General features: G+C 41.4%; 2 protein-coding genes across 5 annotated transcripts; both read left to right on the forward strand.

The window, feature by feature from the left end:
• The first annotated feature begins 1,478 nt into the window (after positions 1 to 1,478).
• LOC109631227 (motor neuron and pancreas homeobox protein 1-like) lies at positions 1,479 to 5,199 on the forward strand. The gene is made up of 3 exons (XM_020089850.2): positions 1,479 to 2,150; positions 3,093 to 3,253; positions 3,777 to 5,199. The coding sequence occupies exons 1-3, from the start codon at positions 1,697 to 1,699 to the stop codon at positions 4,110 to 4,112; spliced, it is 951 nt and encodes a 316-aa protein (XP_019945409.1). The 5' UTR covers positions 1,479 to 1,696; the 3' UTR covers positions 4,113 to 5,199.
• A 92-nt stretch (positions 5,200 to 5,291) lies between these two features.
• On the forward strand, positions 5,292 to 18,042 carry cfap65 (cilia and flagella associated protein 65). 4 transcript variants are annotated; one of them, XM_069532906.1, is made up of 35 exons: positions 5,292 to 5,427; positions 5,713 to 5,795; positions 6,375 to 6,562; positions 6,707 to 6,809; positions 7,032 to 7,198; positions 7,358 to 7,566; positions 8,104 to 8,240; positions 8,330 to 8,555; positions 8,724 to 8,992; positions 9,083 to 9,277; positions 9,411 to 9,643; positions 9,772 to 9,931; positions 10,119 to 10,247; positions 10,483 to 10,734; positions 10,827 to 10,966; positions 11,098 to 11,182; positions 11,287 to 11,433; positions 11,936 to 12,101; positions 12,343 to 12,471; positions 12,589 to 12,802; positions 13,005 to 13,133; positions 13,440 to 13,530; positions 13,672 to 13,745; positions 13,940 to 14,006; positions 14,221 to 14,331; positions 14,477 to 14,668; positions 14,923 to 15,081; positions 15,199 to 15,342; positions 15,553 to 15,669; positions 15,816 to 15,950; positions 16,032 to 16,082; positions 16,189 to 16,409; positions 16,499 to 16,621; positions 17,321 to 17,656; positions 17,776 to 18,042. In XM_069532906.1, exons 2-35 carry the CDS (start codon positions 5,715 to 5,717, stop codon positions 17,816 to 17,818), a joined length of 5,223 nt encoding a protein of 1,740 aa, XP_069389007.1. In that variant the 5' UTR covers positions 5,292 to 5,427; positions 5,713 to 5,714; the 3' UTR covers positions 17,819 to 18,042. The 4 variants fall into 4 exon arrangements, with proteins under 4 accessions (XP_069389007.1, XP_069389008.1, XP_069389009.1 ...); XM_069532907.1 differs by having other exon boundaries at positions 5,302 to 5,427; positions 5,689 to 5,795; XM_069532908.1 differs by having other exon boundaries at positions 5,302 to 5,427; positions 5,698 to 5,795.
• Positions 18,043 to 18,162: the final 120 nt, after the last annotated feature.

Below are 18,162 nucleotides of genomic sequence, written 5' to 3' on the forward strand. Positions count from 1 at the left end.
GAGTCAAAAGCGAAAAGAGACAATATCAGCATTTATTTCATGACATTAGCTCATTAGACTATAAGTGTTGCTGCTCCTGCTACAATGTGTCAGAGGAGGAACACATTAAAACCTTCTCTCTTTTATAAGATAAGAACGATGATGATTACTGATTTAATCAATAATATCTGAAACCCTTCGTATCATTATACTCCAATAATCATTTACTTTGATGGTCACACACACGCACACACACAAACACACACACAAACCCAGTGGCCGTTGACTTTATATGTTGAGTAGTTCAGCAGGTGTTGGCGTGTTTGTCTTTGAAGTGAGAGCAGTTTTTCCCAGGCCTGTGTCTGTCTCTTATCAGTTCTGCATTGACCGGCAGAATATCACCAAACTGTGGCAGAAGCGTAAAAAAGGCCTTTTGCAGCGTTAAACGTATACATGAGCGGAAAGGTCAACCTGATGCATTTGTACTTTGAGGTGTTTCTCTGAGACAGGTGTGAAACATGCTTGGGTTGGCTGCAAAGACAATGCATTGCCTGTAGATAGATAGATAGATAGATAGATAGATAGATAGATAGATAGATAGATAGATAGATAGATAGATAGATACTAAGTAGTAGGTGATTGAAAGACACATGTAACCGAGGCAGAGTATTGAAGACTTTTCAAATGTATATCAATTTGTAAATATCTTTGGCTGAAAAAAGCACTGTTGAATAGGTTTCATGTATATAAACTGTAGTGGATTTTGTGTAACCTGGTCTTACTTTGTGTGTATACAGTTCTGTGAGCAGAGAGAATAAGTTTGCTCTCTGTCAGTTTACTGCTCCTTTATCTGCTCCATGGTGTGGTGATGACCCATAATAGCAGCAAACCAGCGATAAGAACTGCCGGGTTTCTGTCAACCCTAGCAGGCCATATAACCTAACGAAGACTAAGTTGTAAAATGATGAATTTCATTGTGTCTCTAAAGTGAGATGACGTAATTAAGGCGATATAGTTGTAAAATGTCTTTCTGAGTGTGTGCTGCATGCTTGTGACTATAGAAAGCCAGTGTGAGAAAGCTAAAACTCAATCACACCTGTGGCAGGTCAATAAGATAACAGAGAGACAGAAAGTAAAAGAGCAAGCAAGAAATAAAGATACACAGATTAGTCAGACTTTAAATAGGACTGTAAATGTGCAAGAAAATAGTAGAAGTAGTAGTAGAAATATTACCTCTAAACTGCCTGCAGGATTCTAATATGACCTAAATTTTCATACAGATATATATATATTTGCGGTTGTACTAAACTTTAATAAGGAGGTCCATGGATTGAGCCTTGAGTGGAAAGAATAGGCTACACCCTGTCCCTGTCCTGCTGTGGCCAATCACAGGGGAGCAGACTTTATAGCTCTATTGAGGGTTTTCCAGTCCACTGTGTGTGTGTGTGTGTGTGTGTGTGTGTGTGTGTGTGTGTGTGTGTGTGTGTGTGTGTGTGTGTCTTCTACTCGCATGGCAGAAGTGGAGTGGAGACAGAAGACATTTCTTCAGGGGAGAGGAGTGACGATAGAGGTTTAACCACAAAGCTTAGAGATAGAGTTAAAGTTATTTCTTCAGTTAACTTAATATTTTTTTGCATATGAAATAAAACAGATCAGTTTCTGGTACATCATCATCCGCTGCTCAGTGGAGATATATTTGGACAGACTGACTTCCATCATGGAGAGATCCAGAAACTTTTGCATTGACGCGCTGCTGGCGCACGACGCGGAGCAAAGGACGGACAGCGACGGTGCGTCCCCGGGCTTGTACAGCAGGAGCCCCGGCGACAGTCCGCTGTCCACCCGCGGCTCCGAGACGCCCTCCCCGCATCCAAACCCGACCAACTCCTCTCCAGCTCCTCCGGGACTCCTGCCCAAATCCCAGCTCTTCAATTTATCCCAGCCGGGATTCACTGCTCTGCACCAAGGGGGTCTCCTCGGAATGCACCCGGGCTCCTTGTACCCTCTGGCGGCCTTCGGAGGCCAGCACCCCGCCTTCATATACCCCGGCTTCACGCAGCTGATGCAGCCGTACACGGAGCAGCAAAAGGGGGCCAACATGACGGGGACTCTGCCTCTGGAGCCCTGGATCAGAGCCGGGTTCATGATACCCAGATTTGGAGAATATGGAGGTGAGAAACTACAGCATTAATGTCAAGATAACTAGTTGGATATGTATATATAATAAGAAAAAGGAAATTAGATTGAATTAAATATATCAGGGTATATATAGTGATATAGTAAATAGTATGTTATAGAATAATTAGGCCTATACAATAAATATATCGTAAATCTATATGCAACGTTTTTTTATTTGGAGGAAGCTGCTTTTATTTAATTTTTCATCCAATTTATTAAGACATTACTAACAATAAGCTTTTTTATTAAGTAACTCAAAGAACTTTAAAATTGCAGGATACAGGAGCTTTTTTTTTAATTGCACCAAGACTATATATGTTTTTTTGTTGTTGTTTCTTTTGACAAGTTTCTGTCCAGTCATCACAAGTTTTAATACCTGTGTTTTGATCTTGGTTTTCAAAGAGCCGTGACATTGAGCTGCTGTGCCGCTTAAGGACAATCTATCTCATAAAAATAACCTGCAGCATTTATGACAAAGGTAACACTTGACGTAGACCTACCACTTAATCAATTGATAACATTTATAGTGTTTTCATTAAGGTAATGGACCTCTGTGATGGTTTATTACTCCTTCAAAGCAATATCCTCTCACCACAACCTCACATCAGGGCAATAAATGTTAACGAACACAGATAGACGAGCAGGAAGACAGGAAGACAGGCTGGTAGGTAGGTAGGTAGGCCTGTGGCTTCCAAACAATGAACTGGAAAACAAACTGAAACAGTGTGAAGTTCTGTGGGGCAGATATTTTCCTTCTTTTTTCTTTCTTTCACTGAGGCTACTACAGGCCTCTTTCTCATTAGACCCACAGTTCATAATAACAGTAAAATGATGATTGTGTTCTAATGATAAAATGTAAATAATGATGAGTGCATATAATAACCCCGCTCTCTGCTAATGTTTGTCTCTGGCACCCTGTTTTTCGCCGCTCTCAGCTCCAGGCCATGCAGGATTGTTGGGAAAGTGTCGGAGGCCCAGGACGGCATTCACCAGTCAGCAGCTGCTGGAATTAGAAAACCAGTTCAAGCTCAACAAGTACCTGTCCAGGCCTAAACGCTTCGAGGTGGCCACTTCACTCATGCTGACTGAGACTCAGGTGAGACACACGCACACACACACACACACACACACACATACATAATAAGGCTGTGAATAAGAGTAAAGATTAGATTCTAGCTGCTAAATTTAGGAAAATGCAAAAATAGAAAAACCTTGGTTTCCATCCTTTCCATTATGTTGGTTATATTTTTAAAACACATCTGGCTTTTACTGTCCAGCTAAGACAAGATCTGTTGGCACCTAAATGAAGGCTTATTGTTTCTGTCTTAAAATAAACTTGAGTTCACCAGATGATAGCTTTATTAAATTGCACAACTTCCAGCTCACTCACTTCCCTTATAAGGGCATTTGAAAACCAATATTTCATCACGTATATGGGCACAGGGGGAAAGTGGGAAAATAGTACTCATTTTTTATATGACATGAAACAACTGTTTAGTAGAGCTTAATATGAACTCAAGTGTGATCTCTTTTCATTTACTACTCACAAAAGAGTACCCCAGGATATGTTCAAGTTTGTTTACCACCATTCTTATTGTTATTCTGTTTTCTTTCATCAGGTTAAGATCTGGTTCCAGAACAGACGTATGAAGTGGAAGAGAAGTCGCAAAGCCAAGGAACAAGCAGCCCTGACTTCCCCACTGACTGATGCAGAGAGAAATGGGATGGATATGCACAGTGCAAAGCCTCAGGGAGACTCACACAGCTCCAGCCTTGAAGATGAAGAAGAGCTAGAAGGGGAGGATGAGGATGAAAAAGAGGAGATGGAGGTGCTGAGGGCAGGCTCTGCGGGCTTCATGAGACAAGCCATAGGAGGAACAGGGAAATACAGCACTTATTCACAGGAGGAGTTGGAGGAGGGAGGCCCAAGATCGAGAAGTGGGGTTTTTCCATAGCGTTGAAATTCTGCATGCTTTATTGCATGTGTTTTTATGTTTATTACTCTTGAGAAGACAATAGACAATGCAATCAGGGAGCACAAACAAGGTGTTATGGAAAGGATCATTCACATTTTACAGCCTGACCCATAGAAACATATTTTTCTTTGTCGGTCCTGAAATAGCAGAAAAGGATGTCAACATCTGCACTTAAACTGATGAAATCAAACCAGGAAAAATGCTGTCTTTCTCAATGGCCACTTCAAAAATACGACTTCAAAAATACTTCAAGACATTTATGGTGTGCATGATTTGCCTGTGTTTTACAAACAAGTTAAAAGCTGTGAACTGCAAAGAACTAATTATTACATGAATGTACGTGTAATGATAATGTATGAATTGGGGGTGGCAGCACTTTTATGGAAGGGAGAGGTTGAAGAGACATAAAACTTTACTTGGAGCTGTTGTAAGGAGTGTCAGTGTTACATTGTTATCAGGGCTTCCTGGTCTGTTACAAATACTGGACACATATTGGAGTGATATTGGAAACTTTTCTTATTTTTTAAGAAGACTTGGATTTACAGGCTATACTAAGGTAAAGTTTTAGGGCATTATAACTGGTATGACAAGAAAATGCTACTCAGGTTATTGTACTGCTTTTTTGATGGCTACATGGTCATGACTTTGTGTTTAATAATATTAATATTGAGCTCTTTGTTTTGTATTATCTTTGTGAAACTGCATGTTATATTTAGTTGAAGACACACACACAGAAATGCTTGCATGTACTGTATGGAAAATGAAATTTATTGATAAGGCAATTTCCCTGTAATTTGTAAACTACTCTTATATTACGCATGGTGTTGTCAATTTAATTTAAAATGATAGAATTTAATATATTTCACTATACAACACTAGAGGTTTTTGTGAAGGGGATTGTTTTAAACAAATAAATGTGTTTTTGAGTCTAAATAGTTCAGACTGTGAAGGTGAACATGTGTGATATATATATATGGTTTTTCTATTTATTTTCTATTATTTTTATTAAATGAATATGGTTTCTGGGACACTGCCTGGGTCCTGTCCGACCCATCACAGTTTCTCAACAAGTCACACAAGTGTCAGTGTTTTCCTGAAAGACATTTCGCGAATGTCCCTCCGCGGCTCCAGTCATCACTATAGCGACGGACACGACTACTCGTTGCCAGGGAAACGCAATGGCCGTCAAACATCGGAAGCATCTGTTGCCATCACAGTTTTCGTAACTTACTCGAATTAAACAGCAGAAACGAACCTGTCTGACTTTATAGTTTGACGTTTCATATTAAAGGAGGTAAGAATGAGTCAGTGCGGTGGAGCAACTGTTTTCAGTGACGTTAGTTTGTGTAGCTGTCAGTTTGTTAAGTTAGCTAGTTAAGCTAAAGTTTTAAGCTAGTTCCAAAATACTTTCCTTTAGCTTGGACTTGAAGCAGCCGCCGCTAACGCCAGTTGTTTTGAGTGTAGCAGTGTGTGACCCGTGCCCGTTTACAAATGCTTACCACAGTAAACGTCAGTACGACACAGACAACTGTCCTCCATATTTCATGATGTGTAGATGTGTCAGTGTCTCTTTTCACAGTCATGTTAGCCGAGGCTCGAGATCCAGACCCTCTGGGTTCAGGTGCACCATGGCCGCCCCCCACCGCTGGAGAGGATACCAAAGTAACTGAAGAGAATCTGTTATGGCCTCTTTAATGATTTTATACCAGATGTGGATTCAAGTTAATCTGAACCTGTGTTTTATATTTGATCACTTTGTATCCCTCAATGAGCAATGATCCATGAGCCACTACAGTTGATTCATCACCAATCTGTCTATTTATGACTTCCTAAGAGAAAAATAAGTAGTAGCAGGTTGCTACTACAGGGACAATTTTAGGGAATATGGACTATACATGTGCATCTTAAAATTAGATAAATGAAGTTAATATTTGTCTATTTTCAATGTCCTCAGGAGGGCTAAAGTGTTTCTCAATAGCCAGTGTGTGCTCGACTGCACTGTAATAACACTGACCTGTTCATTTGTGCATTAATCATCATGTTGCTGATGTAATGGCACATGTGCACAAAATATGCTGATTTATTTATTAATGATCTCATCCTTTCCTACTTGTCAGTTCCACAATATAATGGCTGTTTTAGCTCTACAGTGAGCATTAAATACATAATTTATTTCATTTATTATATTTTGAGGCTTTATGACAAGTCTTTTTTTTTTTTTTGCAATTCCCCACCTGGCAGGAATCTGGGAATCACCACAGACAACAGGGAGGGGAGCAGCAGCGACGTGCGTCCAGCAGAAAAAGCAGCTTCTTAGGGTTGGAAATGAAGTCAGAGCTGGTCTGGGAGGACTGGGACCTGGGAAAAGAATTCACCAAAACATTAGTGTTAAAGAACATTCATAATAAGAGACAGAAGCTACACCTGAGGTCTCACAAACTCACACAGACACACCCATGCATTCATATATAAGCTTCACAAAGACACATGTATTATTTGATGTGAAGATAATGTGAACACTAGAGATTTGATGAGAATCCACTGGCTAACACAAACCCTTTTTCCTCTTACAGGCCTCCAGAGTCCACATTTTTCATCATCCTAAGTCCCCAGATCATTTTAATCAGCCCAGGGATGTCTTTCTCCATCCCAATCTCCTTTAGACCACTACAGAGGGTAATGGAACAATTCTAACAGCACTTAATCTTACATGTATTCTGAATGGGATGTGCTGAAGGACATCAGACTTAACATCTGATATATTATACCTTATATTCTTAAATGGCAGACCTCATAATCAACTTTGTAGGCTCATCATCAAGGGTGTTAAATGATATCAATGCCCATTTCATAACTTCTGTCTGTGTATCTGTTTTTCTGTTCGACTGTTTGGAACAGTGTGAGTATGAGGACAGCATTGAGTTTCAGAGTAAAGAGGGCAGCTTCCAAGTACGCCTCCAGGCCACCATTCCCTGTCTTGCCTTGGAGGTACCAGACTCTGTACTGCTGCCACTTTGTGCGGTGCAACACTCCTCACATACCACTTTCCTCCTCAAAAATGCAAGGTACGTATGTGTAGTAAGACATTTTTATTAAAATCTATTATATTTTTTTCTTTCAATTTACACTTACAACTTACTGAGGTTACTCTTTTTCATTTATTCCTTACTCTGATCTTCTTATTTTGTGTTTTACCCCCTTTCTGCATACCTGTCTTTCCACAGTAAACTCCAGACTTCCTTCCAGTGGGTGTGTGCTGCACCTTTCCAGTTAAGCCCTGACCATGGTCTGTTGAAGCCCAGTCAGGAGTGTCACATCACTGTGGTGTTCCAGCCACAAGAGGCGCTGGTGTACCAGCAACAGGCTTCCTGCAGGTTTGGAGAGGAAGGGGACAAGGCAGAGAGCTGCTGCACAGTGCTGCTGCTGGGACTAGGTATTTTAACCAGTAGCTGAGACAGAACTTGATAAACACAACAGATGCATAGATTTTTGTGTGTGTGGATTTGAAAGGTTATGAATTCAATTGAACATCTTTGACAACAGAGGTAGATGTGTAAAACACAGTCTATATCATCTTGACCTAAACGAATACTTGGCAGCACAATTTGTGATGTACATGTAATTGGATGGGCTTTATCCACCACCAAGATCTATGAATTAGACTGCAACTTTATCTCAATGCAGTGACTCGTTGGTTGCACCAGTAATGTAAAATTGATAAAACAAACAAGCAATCATTTTTAAGAAAAGGTCTAGTATCCTTATTGTTACTAATAACTTTTAAGAGCGTCAAGCAAAACAAGAAACTGACCTGACTGTATCAAATCTTTTTAGCAAAGACACATGTTCTACAGATGTACTTACAGCTTCATTTTAATATGTGGACAATATGGCTGTTTTGTTTTGGAATGAACCCAAGGGGATGATGGAATACTTTCTCGCTAGGAATTTATCTTGCCTCTTCTTTTAGCCAAATACCCATGTCTCCAGCTGAGAAACCCTGCAGCCAAAGAGGAAAAAGAACAGGGGGGTCCAGTGCTGCACTTTGGTTCTGTGGCTGTTGGCCAAAATTTGCAGAAACACTTTGATATCTTCAACCCCTCTCCTGTGAGTAGTACACAGAGATGCAGAAATGCATGTGACCACACTTTGTGACCTTCCACCCCTCTCTTCCCTTATATTACTCTCATGTCCAGGTAACTACATCTTTCTCTCTGTCACGTCTATCTGGCGGGGTGCCTTTGCTTGGGTCAGAATTCAGCTGTGATGTCTCCACGGGTAAAGTGGCGCCTGGTGGATCCCTGCGAGCTACAGTCACCTTTTCTCCTGCTGTGGTGGATACAGTTTCGGTTGAGTACTTATCTCTGAAATGCAGAGGGGCAGACAATGAAGATCTGCTTAAACTCACTGGAAGTTGTATAGGTAAGGGACCCACAATAAGGCAAACACGTACACAATCGAAAAATACATTGTTTTGCAATGTCTGAGAGACAGATAGAAAACTTCTTAAAAATCAAACGGGAAGAACATTTTAAACACAGAACTAGGAAGCAACTTCAAATTAATACAAATATTTTATTTTGTCACTAGGTCCTAAAGTTTCATTATCCTCCTCTGTGTTGGACTTCGGCTGTGTTAAGGATGGACAAGCAGTCGTACAAACAGTGGCGCTGGTTAATTCTTCTCCTGTTGAGACCATATACCAATGGGACCTTGACTGTAGTGGGCATAGTGTGTTCAGTATCCAGCCTGCAAGTGGCACTGTTCTGCCACACAGCCAAACCACACTGAAGGCAGTCTACAGGCCCACACAGCCCATTGTACACCACAGGAGAGTGGCATGTCTCATACTCCACCGGGTAGGAGCCAACACGCAGCTGTATACACACTCAGAACACAAACAGAAAAATAATAACCAAAAACCACCTAACTACCCATCCTCCCTCTAGGACCCTCTGTTTCTGGACCTGATTGGAACCTGTCACTCAGAGCTCCAGCAACCAGCCATACTGAAACCTGAACACTTGGTTTTGTACAAGCTTCACTGGTACCGTGGACACAGCCCACCAGACAGTCTCAGTGCCATGCAGCAAGATCATAATGTAGACTTGGATCAGCAAGGTCTACACTGCACCCTGGAGGAGGTAAAGCGCCACAGACAGATGTGCAGAAGTGTCTTTTTAAATAACTTGAAGCTAGCGCTGTCACTAGTAGAGATCACAGTGTAGGTTAATTAGTGTCTCTGAGATTCTGACTCTCTGTGTCATTGTCTTGTAGTCAAATCAGAGACCAGACAGCTCTACTGATGTGCTTAAAACTCCCATGGAGGAATTCTACCAATCTTGCTTGGGGTGCATGGATCCCCTCTCCTCCAGCTCTTCATCGTCTCCACATGTGTCTGTGTTTCCAAGTGAGCTGCTATTTAACCACAAAGTACCCTCCTTCGTGTCAACTTCATCCTCTTCTTCTCAGTCCGTCTCCATCACCAACTACACTAGGGGGAAACTAAGGTACGACTTCCTGCCTAGGACTGTGGCTTCTCAATATTACATTACCAACATACTTTTTTTATCTGTTCTTCGAAACTTGAATGACAGTTTTATTGTTTTCCATGCTCGGTCGGGTGATTCTCTTCCAGCCTGGTGTGGACTGTTGCCCAAGACTCTCAATTTACTGTCTCTCCCTCAACATGTGACCTGGCTCCACTGAAGTCTACCTCATTCAGAGTGACCTATGATCCCAAGCAGCTCAACACTTTGCATGGAGCGCAACTTGAGTGCTTTGCATACTATAAAATGGTACTGAAAAATATATTGTCCATTACAACAAGCAAAGATGCCTTTCTTTTTTGAGTTAATATAAAAAATTGTGTTCTTTAAAATTAGCCTAAATTCTTTTGTAGTTTTAAGTACAACTCTGAAAGTCCAACAATTTTAATTCAGCAAGTCTTACTTATGTTTTGCCCTCACAATCGTGATGCTTCAGGAAGATCAGCGCATGGTTGAGCGACTGCTGTGTCCTCCATGGTGTGTGACAGTGAGAGTCATCGGTCACTCCTTTCAACCTGGCAAAGAACACTTCATCCCATGTTGCTCTCTGAAGCCCCCTCAAGTGGTGAGACATGTGCAGGAAAAAGAAAACAAATATTATAGTACCTCTTCTCATCTTTTTCTGTGTATTTGTCTCATTTATCTGTAGTTTTGCCATTTGCTCAATGAACAGCAAATAAGTTAAGTTAAAATTAGATCTTTTTCTAACTAAAACTTGACAAAAATCAATATAGAAGGACTTTGTAACAGCTTTACACGAGAGAGCTACTCTGGTAACTCTACCTTGTTATTCATTTTAGGTCTTTCCAGGCCTAAGTGCTGTTTCTTATCAGACAGCTCTCCTCCAGAATTCTGGAGATGTGCCCCTCACTTTCTGTCTGGACCTCAGCTCAAACCCTGCCCTTGCAAGATCAATATCCGTTGTTCCGCAGTCCGGTCTGATCCAACCTGGGCTTCACCAAATCTTCACCCTCAGAACGACTCCCACAATAAAAAGTCCCAGACAAGGGTTCTGTTTACAGCTGCAGCTCAATGCAGCTAAACACACCAAGGTACTATATACACTACATGGATACAGAGACTCACACTGCCACGTATAGTCCCACTGTTCTTATCTGTGCGTCTTTGTCTCTGTCACCTTTAGGAACTGACAGTTGTGAGTGTGGTTGAAAAGCTGTGTGTGTCTCTGGAAGGAGATGGCACTTTATATTTTCAGCCAACAGCTGTGGGCTCACAAACACAACGCTCCCAGCACATCAGGAATCTCAGCTGTCTACCTCTACGGTTGGTTTGCAGAGTTGTTAGTTTGGTCTGGTATATCTGGCATTTATTTATGTATTGTTTGTAGTTTGGAGTTATCCCAGCATCATTAATCTTGTATACAGCTGGGTGCCTTTGATTGTCCTTCATGACAGGTTCCAATGGAGCATTCCAGAACCAGACCAAGAGCTTATCTCTGTTGAACCAGATGCTGGTGACCTGCATCCCAATGAGATCTTGGTGAGAGACTCAGAGAACAAAGATATGGTGCATTTAAGGAGACAGTACATTGCAACTTATTGAAAACTTTACTAACCAGTGTTCCTCTTTGATTTTTATTACAGATTCAGACATGGTCCTTCAGTCCGCTGGCAGAGAAAACATACACACTCAAACCTATTCTCACCTTCTGGCCGAGCCGGACTGATGAACAAAACAAGTCCCTCATCACACTTAAAGTGGTGGGAATGGGCTCCAAAGGTTTCATAGAGGTAGGGCTGTCATTGTTTTTTGTATCAATTTTCCAAAATAGAAAGGCAATCAGTAGCATATACCTTCACCAAGGCCCAACAGTCCCCTTAACTTCAATCAGGCTGCACCAAATTTCCCACACTCATAGATATCAGTTCAATAAATGTGCTAGTTTTTCTTCCTTCAGAATTCATGAATTATTCTCTGAGAAAACAGTGACATGCTTGAAATATTAAAAATAGTAAAAGAGATCTTCCACCCAGATCAGCACCACAATTTAACGGTTGCTCTCTTGACACATTCAACATCCTTCCACCATGTTTCGTGGAAACCTTTAAAAATATTTTTGAGTAATCTTACTCGCAAACACAAAAACAGACAAACAGGAATGAAGAGGGGTGAAAGCATAACCTCCTTGGCCGAGGTAAAAATTCAAATAGCTGTTCAGCCCAGATTTGGAACATGAATTGTCCTTTAAGAGATCTGAAGCAAGCAGTGAGTGCATGTTTGTTTCCTCACCAGGCAGAAAAAGCCATCCTGGATGTAGAGGACACGCTCGTTGGAAATAACCAGTCAATTGAAATTCCTCTGGTGAACAACAGCCCCTGCTCTGTGTCCTTTCATCTCTCTGTGCAGCAGACACTTCTGGATGAGGAACTTGTTTCTGATCCTGAGATTGAGCCGTGTGGTATTCTCAGTTATACTGTTCTTTGTGTGCAATATGTGTATATGCATGATTTCCATCGGTTCTCAAACAAAGTAGATGATCTTACCATGAGTGTATATTGGAATGGTAAATGAGAAGTCCTTATTTTCTAGCCTTTCTGGCGTAGGTGTAGGCATAACAAAAATAGTGCTGACCAAGACTAAGACAGAAGCTTAACCAGTGTTTCACACTAAATGCAAAATGTCCTTTTTGAACCCTTTAGCTCTAAAGCTGGACTGTGAGAGAGGAATCATCGCTTCACGCTGCACAATGCTGCTTCGATCTACTTTCAGACCACACAGACGAGGCCAGTACTTATGGACGATCAACTACCAGACAATGAATGCCAGTGGTAAATAGAAGACACTCAAACATAAACTCTACCGACTTGAATGTATTCTGCATGTGCTTCCTATTATTTATTAAAACGTACTGCTTTCTCCCTTTCTGTGTTCATCTCTCCTCTCAGGGTCTGTGTCATCCCCTCCACAGGCTGTATGTGAAGTGCGAGCGAAGGGTGTGTTCCCTACACTACAGGTGACTGATGTGTGCGGTGGTGGGAGTTCGGGCAGACTCAGCAAGATGCATCTCTGGAAACTGTTCTCATTGGACAGCCTCAACCAGCACCTGCTGTCCACCCCCTCCTCTGCAGAACTCATTTATAGAACCCCCACCAAGCACAGGTAGACACATTTTAAACACTGAATTTGTTGTAAAGGTCCAGAATTCTTTGTAGATTACATTTATATGAGCAAAATTACAACTGAAGACTTATCATAAAGGAACATTTTAAAAATGTATTTCTTCGGTTACTTTTAGTGGAACATACAGTGCATTGTCATGGCATGGTGTGTACCTTGCTTTGTTTCTTCTTCTGGTCCCCAGTCTACGCAATTGTACATCAACCTTAACCAAAGCCATGTTGGATTTCAACTTCAGTGCTGCTTCCATTAGTTCAGAGCCCTCAGCTTTTACACTGATGTTTCACAACCCTGGTTCCATCCCTGTCGATTGGTGAGTGAGCAAACAACAGACTGCAGAAGACACAGTCATCCAAGATGAAAGATATCTGCATTTAGAAATTATTTTCATATTCAAGATTCAATGTATGCATTCAGCTCAGTGTAACAGACCTGGCTTTTATACATCATAAATACATTTTACCATTTTTTGCTGTGATCAAAATAGTGATTTCCCTCCTGTATACTCCTGGTCACTGTGAACTAGAGTTTGTTAGTGGTCATTTTAATAGATTTTCTACAGATCTGTGGTCAAATGAGCCCTGGTTGATTATTTGTGACACCTGCTCTTCTCTATCAGGGCGTTCTTGTTTCCAGAGGACCAGCAGATAGAGTTGGATTACTGGGCAGAGACAGGAGAGCTCAGCAGCACTGAGCCATCCCAGATGAAGGTGAGTACAAGAAGGTTTTTTTTATATTAAATATCACTTTTTTTATTTAAATTAATTGAGGCTCAGATATGTTTACTTACAAAATACATTGACAAAGCTCAAATATCTTAATCTCTTTAACATGTTCAAAATCTGTTTCAGGCTCTGTTCAGCATTTCTCCTCGTTCTGCAACTTTGCAGCCTGGCCAGCAGAGGGCAGTACACTTCAGCTACAGGTAAGATATTGATATTGAGATATTAGTTTGGTAACAACAATTAGGCTTCACTGCATTTATTGAATTATTGTGACACTGATAATAATTCCACAAGAAAATGATCAAAATATGTATTTTTAGCAGAATGCATCTCTTCTAGGTATTTGAAGACTAGTTATGTGATATCGAAATAATTTTTACTTTTTCCTTCACAGTCATGACTTTGTTGGGACAAATCGGTTTCCTGTTCTGTTAAAAATCTCTCATGGCAGAGAGATCTTGGTGAGACACAACTCTAGTCACTAGTAAATGTGTTTGACATTAAATCAATTCATTTGTGACAATTAACAATTCTTCTTCTGTTGCACTATTGGTACTGCTATTTCAGTATGGTCTCATTTAGCTGTCATAAAAGAGTAGTAACTTAATTTACTATGGATGGTGAACTCTTTATAGTTTTAACTTCATATACTTGTATATATGTTTCTGTGCACAGCTTAACTTCCAGGGGGTGACAGTGGAGAGAAACAGACCATACCTCCACTTTGCCTCCAAAAGACACGTCTTCACCTCTGTTACTATTGGAGACTGTAGTCCTCCAAGGCAGGTGTGTGTCAAATTGTTCACTGCGAGCTAAAATACATGTTACATTACAATTAATAACATACAATATTTATGTATTAACTATATTCAGTTAAAGAGCTTCCCCAGGTTTCTCTAGCTGCTTTTGTAAATCTTTGTTTGTCCTGCAGGTGTATGAACTATACAATGCGGGCGCAGTGCCAGTCCATTATGAAGTGGACACCGCTGTGTTGTCACAGCTAAAGGTGGACAATTTTAACCATCCAGTGTTGTGCTGCCTCAGTCCAGAGGGAGAGGTCCCTCCTGGAAAGACGGCCATGCTGGAATGGATCTTTTCGCCACTGGAGGCTAAGATGTACCATGTGTGTCCCGCTGTGCCTTCTCTCTGTCTTCCTGTTACTGTTATCCCTTCAAAACCGTAGTAGTGGTTTATCCAGCTTTAACTGTAGGCATCATATATTGTAATATTAAGAAAATATCTAGATACACAGATTTTTAGTCTTCTATTTATTTGCATACCACAGTATTTCTACATTTTGGGTTCGAGTACACATTCTCCCTGAATGTCCAATCTCCATTTGAAAATTTGACTGTTTCCAATCTTGTGTATCATTAGATGGACGTCTCTATCCACATCCAGGATGGGGACTCGACACTGGTGAGGTTTGAGGGATGTGGGTTTGGTACTCAAACACTGGGCTCCTCAAACACATTTAACTGCAGTGATACTTTGGAATCTGCGCCCTGTGTCCAGAGGGTGCCGTTCCCAGGACGGGTGAGAGCAACTCTGAACATTTTAATACAACCATGCCCACTCCCCCCAACCTGTGATCATTTCAGGCTGTTTGCATCATCATCTCTGTGTGTGTGTGTGTGTGTATTTGTGGTGTAGTTGGTTTTTCTGTCTGGAGACAGCGTCTCTCTAGGTGACGTCCCTGTCTTCTCAGAATTGTCAAGAATCCTCTTCCTCACCAATGTGTCTCACTCAGACACTGTCCACTACACATGGGACCTTCCCCAGCAGAGCAACCAGCAGGTACAGGAAGACTGTGAATAATCTTTTATGAAAATGTGTAAGTTAGAACATATAGATATAGAACACCTTTATTGGCTCATGTATGTGTCATATAGCAATGATGACATCTTTCTTTTCTACGATTAGCTTGAAAAGATAAATGTTTTGTATAGTGTGTCAGGTGAAAATTTAAACATAGGATTCTGATGAGGTCTGTGTGTATGTTGTCAGGTGGTGCAGATCCGTCCAGAGCGAGGCAGCCTGAGTCCAGGGGAGTGTAGTCTTTGTGTCCTCACCTTCACTTCCACCGACTACCCCACTGTTTATCGGCTGGATCTCATCTGTCAGGTACCACAGCAGTAAGAGTGAAGATGTAAAGTTGCATCAAGCTGAACGAGTGTTACATTTGTGAACTTTTTTGGCACACTATAGTTTAAAGTTACATCTTCTAAGATGACCAGTTTGTTCTCTCTTTCTTCTCCTTTCCCCCTCAGGTTATTCAAGAAGCTGCACTGACACAATATCATAAAGCTCTGCAACGCTGGGAGGAGGAGAGAAAGAGAGAAGAAGAGGAATTCACAATCACTGACAAGCACCTTTCAGGAAGCCAAAGAGATCTGATCAATAAGGTCGTTCAAAATGTTAAGTTTTTTATCAATGATATAACACTCTTCCTCCGTGTATTCACTGTATTCTTTGTCTTGTTACAGGAGACTGTGGGAGCGTCAGTAAGAAAAGAGTCACCATTCAGGAAATATAAGGTGGTCTTCATTACCTGTAATTATAAGGCCTGCCCTGTGTATGAATATCATAGTAATCAACTGAATTTTGACCATACCTTTATGTCGAATGTTCTCTCCCCTCTAGATTATTCCTCCTATCTCTGCCAGTGGTAGTGGGGAAACAGTAGGTGCGATATGTTCTAAGTTAATGAGAGCTGAGCGCCGGGCACAGCAAGAAACGGCAAAAATACAGAGGCAGCCCGAACCACCCCAACCTGTTCTGTTGCACCTGGAGGTTACAGCACACTCCCATGGGCTTCTGGACTATCTCACACACTTCCCTGACCAGCTCAATAAGCTCCATAGGTAACATCTTTAACTGCACACACTTAAATCAGAAATGATTTTATAAATGCTGAAGTCATATTTGTTTTTGTCTCTGATGTCTTTCTCAGGGGCCTCCAGTCAGTTGAGTCCCAGACACCTTCTTCAAGCACACCCCTCCCTGTTACGCTTCCCCCGCCACCACACAGCCCAGAGAAGGACATCTTTGTGCACATTCTCACCACTCTGCTATGGTAACACCTTGATCAAACTAAAATAATTATTCTATTTACCCACGTCTGGTAAAGCAGGATAATTTGTGTAGGTTAGAAGTTTGTACCATTTATTGATTAAAATATAAATTAAGTTGTTTCCTGTTCATCCTGTCAAATGAACTAGAGAAGCAGCAGCACCCTTTGCTGATTTGAGATAAGATAAAAGGCTTACAGCACCTGGTCCCTGGCCCGACTTTGCTTAGCCTATGAAATCAGGTGGTATCCAGGGTGGTGTAGTCATAAACGATAACAGATAATGTACGCAGGCTCTTTATAAAGGCCAAAACAAAAACCACATCTTTTTTAATGTATACTTCTGTAAAGTCTAACAACACCCAAACTAAAAGTGACATTTGATCAGATGGCGTACGTCCGTCAAAGGCCAACAGTCCTCTTAAATTCTGCACCAAAACCTACCACAGTTAATCCTATAGCTATTTAATTTTCTTCCTGGGTCAGATCAACTGGATAGGTTCTTTAGGTAGGTCCTATCCTTCTATCAAGTTTTGTATTTATTGCATTTTTGACAAACCAACTAACAAATTGCACAGGTGGGGGCAACATAATATTTGTTTTATATATGAATCCCACAAATGTCTGACCGTCTGCGTGAAATAACAAGCAAGAAATGATGTGTGTGTGTGTATTAATGTATTTTCCTTCCTCTTCCCTTTCCAGGAACATCCTCGAGGATTCAGCTTTCGCTCAGTCTCTATTTACTGTGGCCTCCAAACCTGTCACCTACCGGCCGACAGAAACTTCTCCCTCTCACTGCCCCCCATCTTCTCCTTCCCCCCGACCTCAAGCTGTGTTGGATAGGCCAGAGGCTAGACTGACTGAACAGCACAGCACGGTGGACAGGGCGGGGACAGCACCAGTGGAACGTGCTCCTGTGGACGTGAGCAAAGGTGTTTTGGTGAACACCCTCCAGAACCTGATGATGGAAGCTGTCAGAGGAGAGCTTGTTCTTACAGCGCACCCACGCACCGTTATCTTGCCACCTGTTTCCACCAGGTGAAGACCGACTCACTGTACGCACGTACACTTGCAGTAGCTCTGGCAGCAGTGCTTCTTTCCATGGTTTCAGTAGTTAAATACTGTGTGAAATGATTAATGTGTGTGTGTCTCATTAGGACCAGGAGGATGTCCAGAGCCTCGACTGAGGAGAACAGCTAAAAGGAAACAGTGAGGACTAAGTTTCACCATCTACTGCACATCCTAGAGACGCTTCTCTGTTTGTTGTTTTCATCTAAATCAGTATTTCCCACAATCCACTGTTATTAATTCTTTTCTAAAATCAGTTTTGCCTCATACACATTCTGTAGCTCTTCTGTGTCCCTTCAAGTGCCATCTATTGTTCCTTTGCACAGTTGTTCTTAAATCTCTCTCCTGCCCCCATGTCTCTGCTCTCAGTTATCTCATTGACTCTTCCAGAACTATTACATAAATGCTGCTGCAGCTGTATTAAGTTATTACCAAAGGTTTGGGGATCAATAAAAGAGATTCTATCTATAACACTT

The sequence above is a fragment of the Paralichthys olivaceus genome, chromosome 10, assembly GCF_024713975.1.
Source record: "Paralichthys olivaceus isolate ysfri-2021 chromosome 10, ASM2471397v2, whole genome shotgun sequence".
Lineage (NCBI taxonomy): Eukaryota > Metazoa > Chordata > Actinopteri > Pleuronectiformes > Paralichthyidae > Paralichthys > Paralichthys olivaceus.

Coding starts and splice junctions, on each gene's coding strand:
- LOC109631227 (XM_020089850.2), top strand. CDS start 1,697: ATGGAGAGATCCAGAAACTTTTGCATTGACGCGCTGCTGGCGCACGAC. Junction 2,151..3,092: donor CAGATTTGGAGAATATGGAG/GTGAGAAACTAC, acceptor CGCCGCTCTCAG/CTCCAGGCCATGCAGGATTG. Junction 3,254..3,776: donor TCATGCTGACTGAGACTCAG/GTGAGACACACG, acceptor TTCTTTCATCAG/GTTAAGATCTGGTTCCAGAA.
- cfap65 (XM_069532906.1), top strand. CDS start 5,715: ATGTTAGCCGAGGCTCGAGATCCAGACCCTCTGGGTTCAGGTGCACCA. Junction 9,644..9,771: donor TACACTAGGGGGAAACTAAG/GTACGACTTCCT, acceptor ATTCTCTTCCAG/CCTGGTGTGGACTGTTGCCC. Junction 9,932..10,118: donor GCTTTGCATACTATAAAATG/GTACTGAAAAAT, acceptor GTGATGCTTCAG/GAAGATCAGCGCATGGTTGA.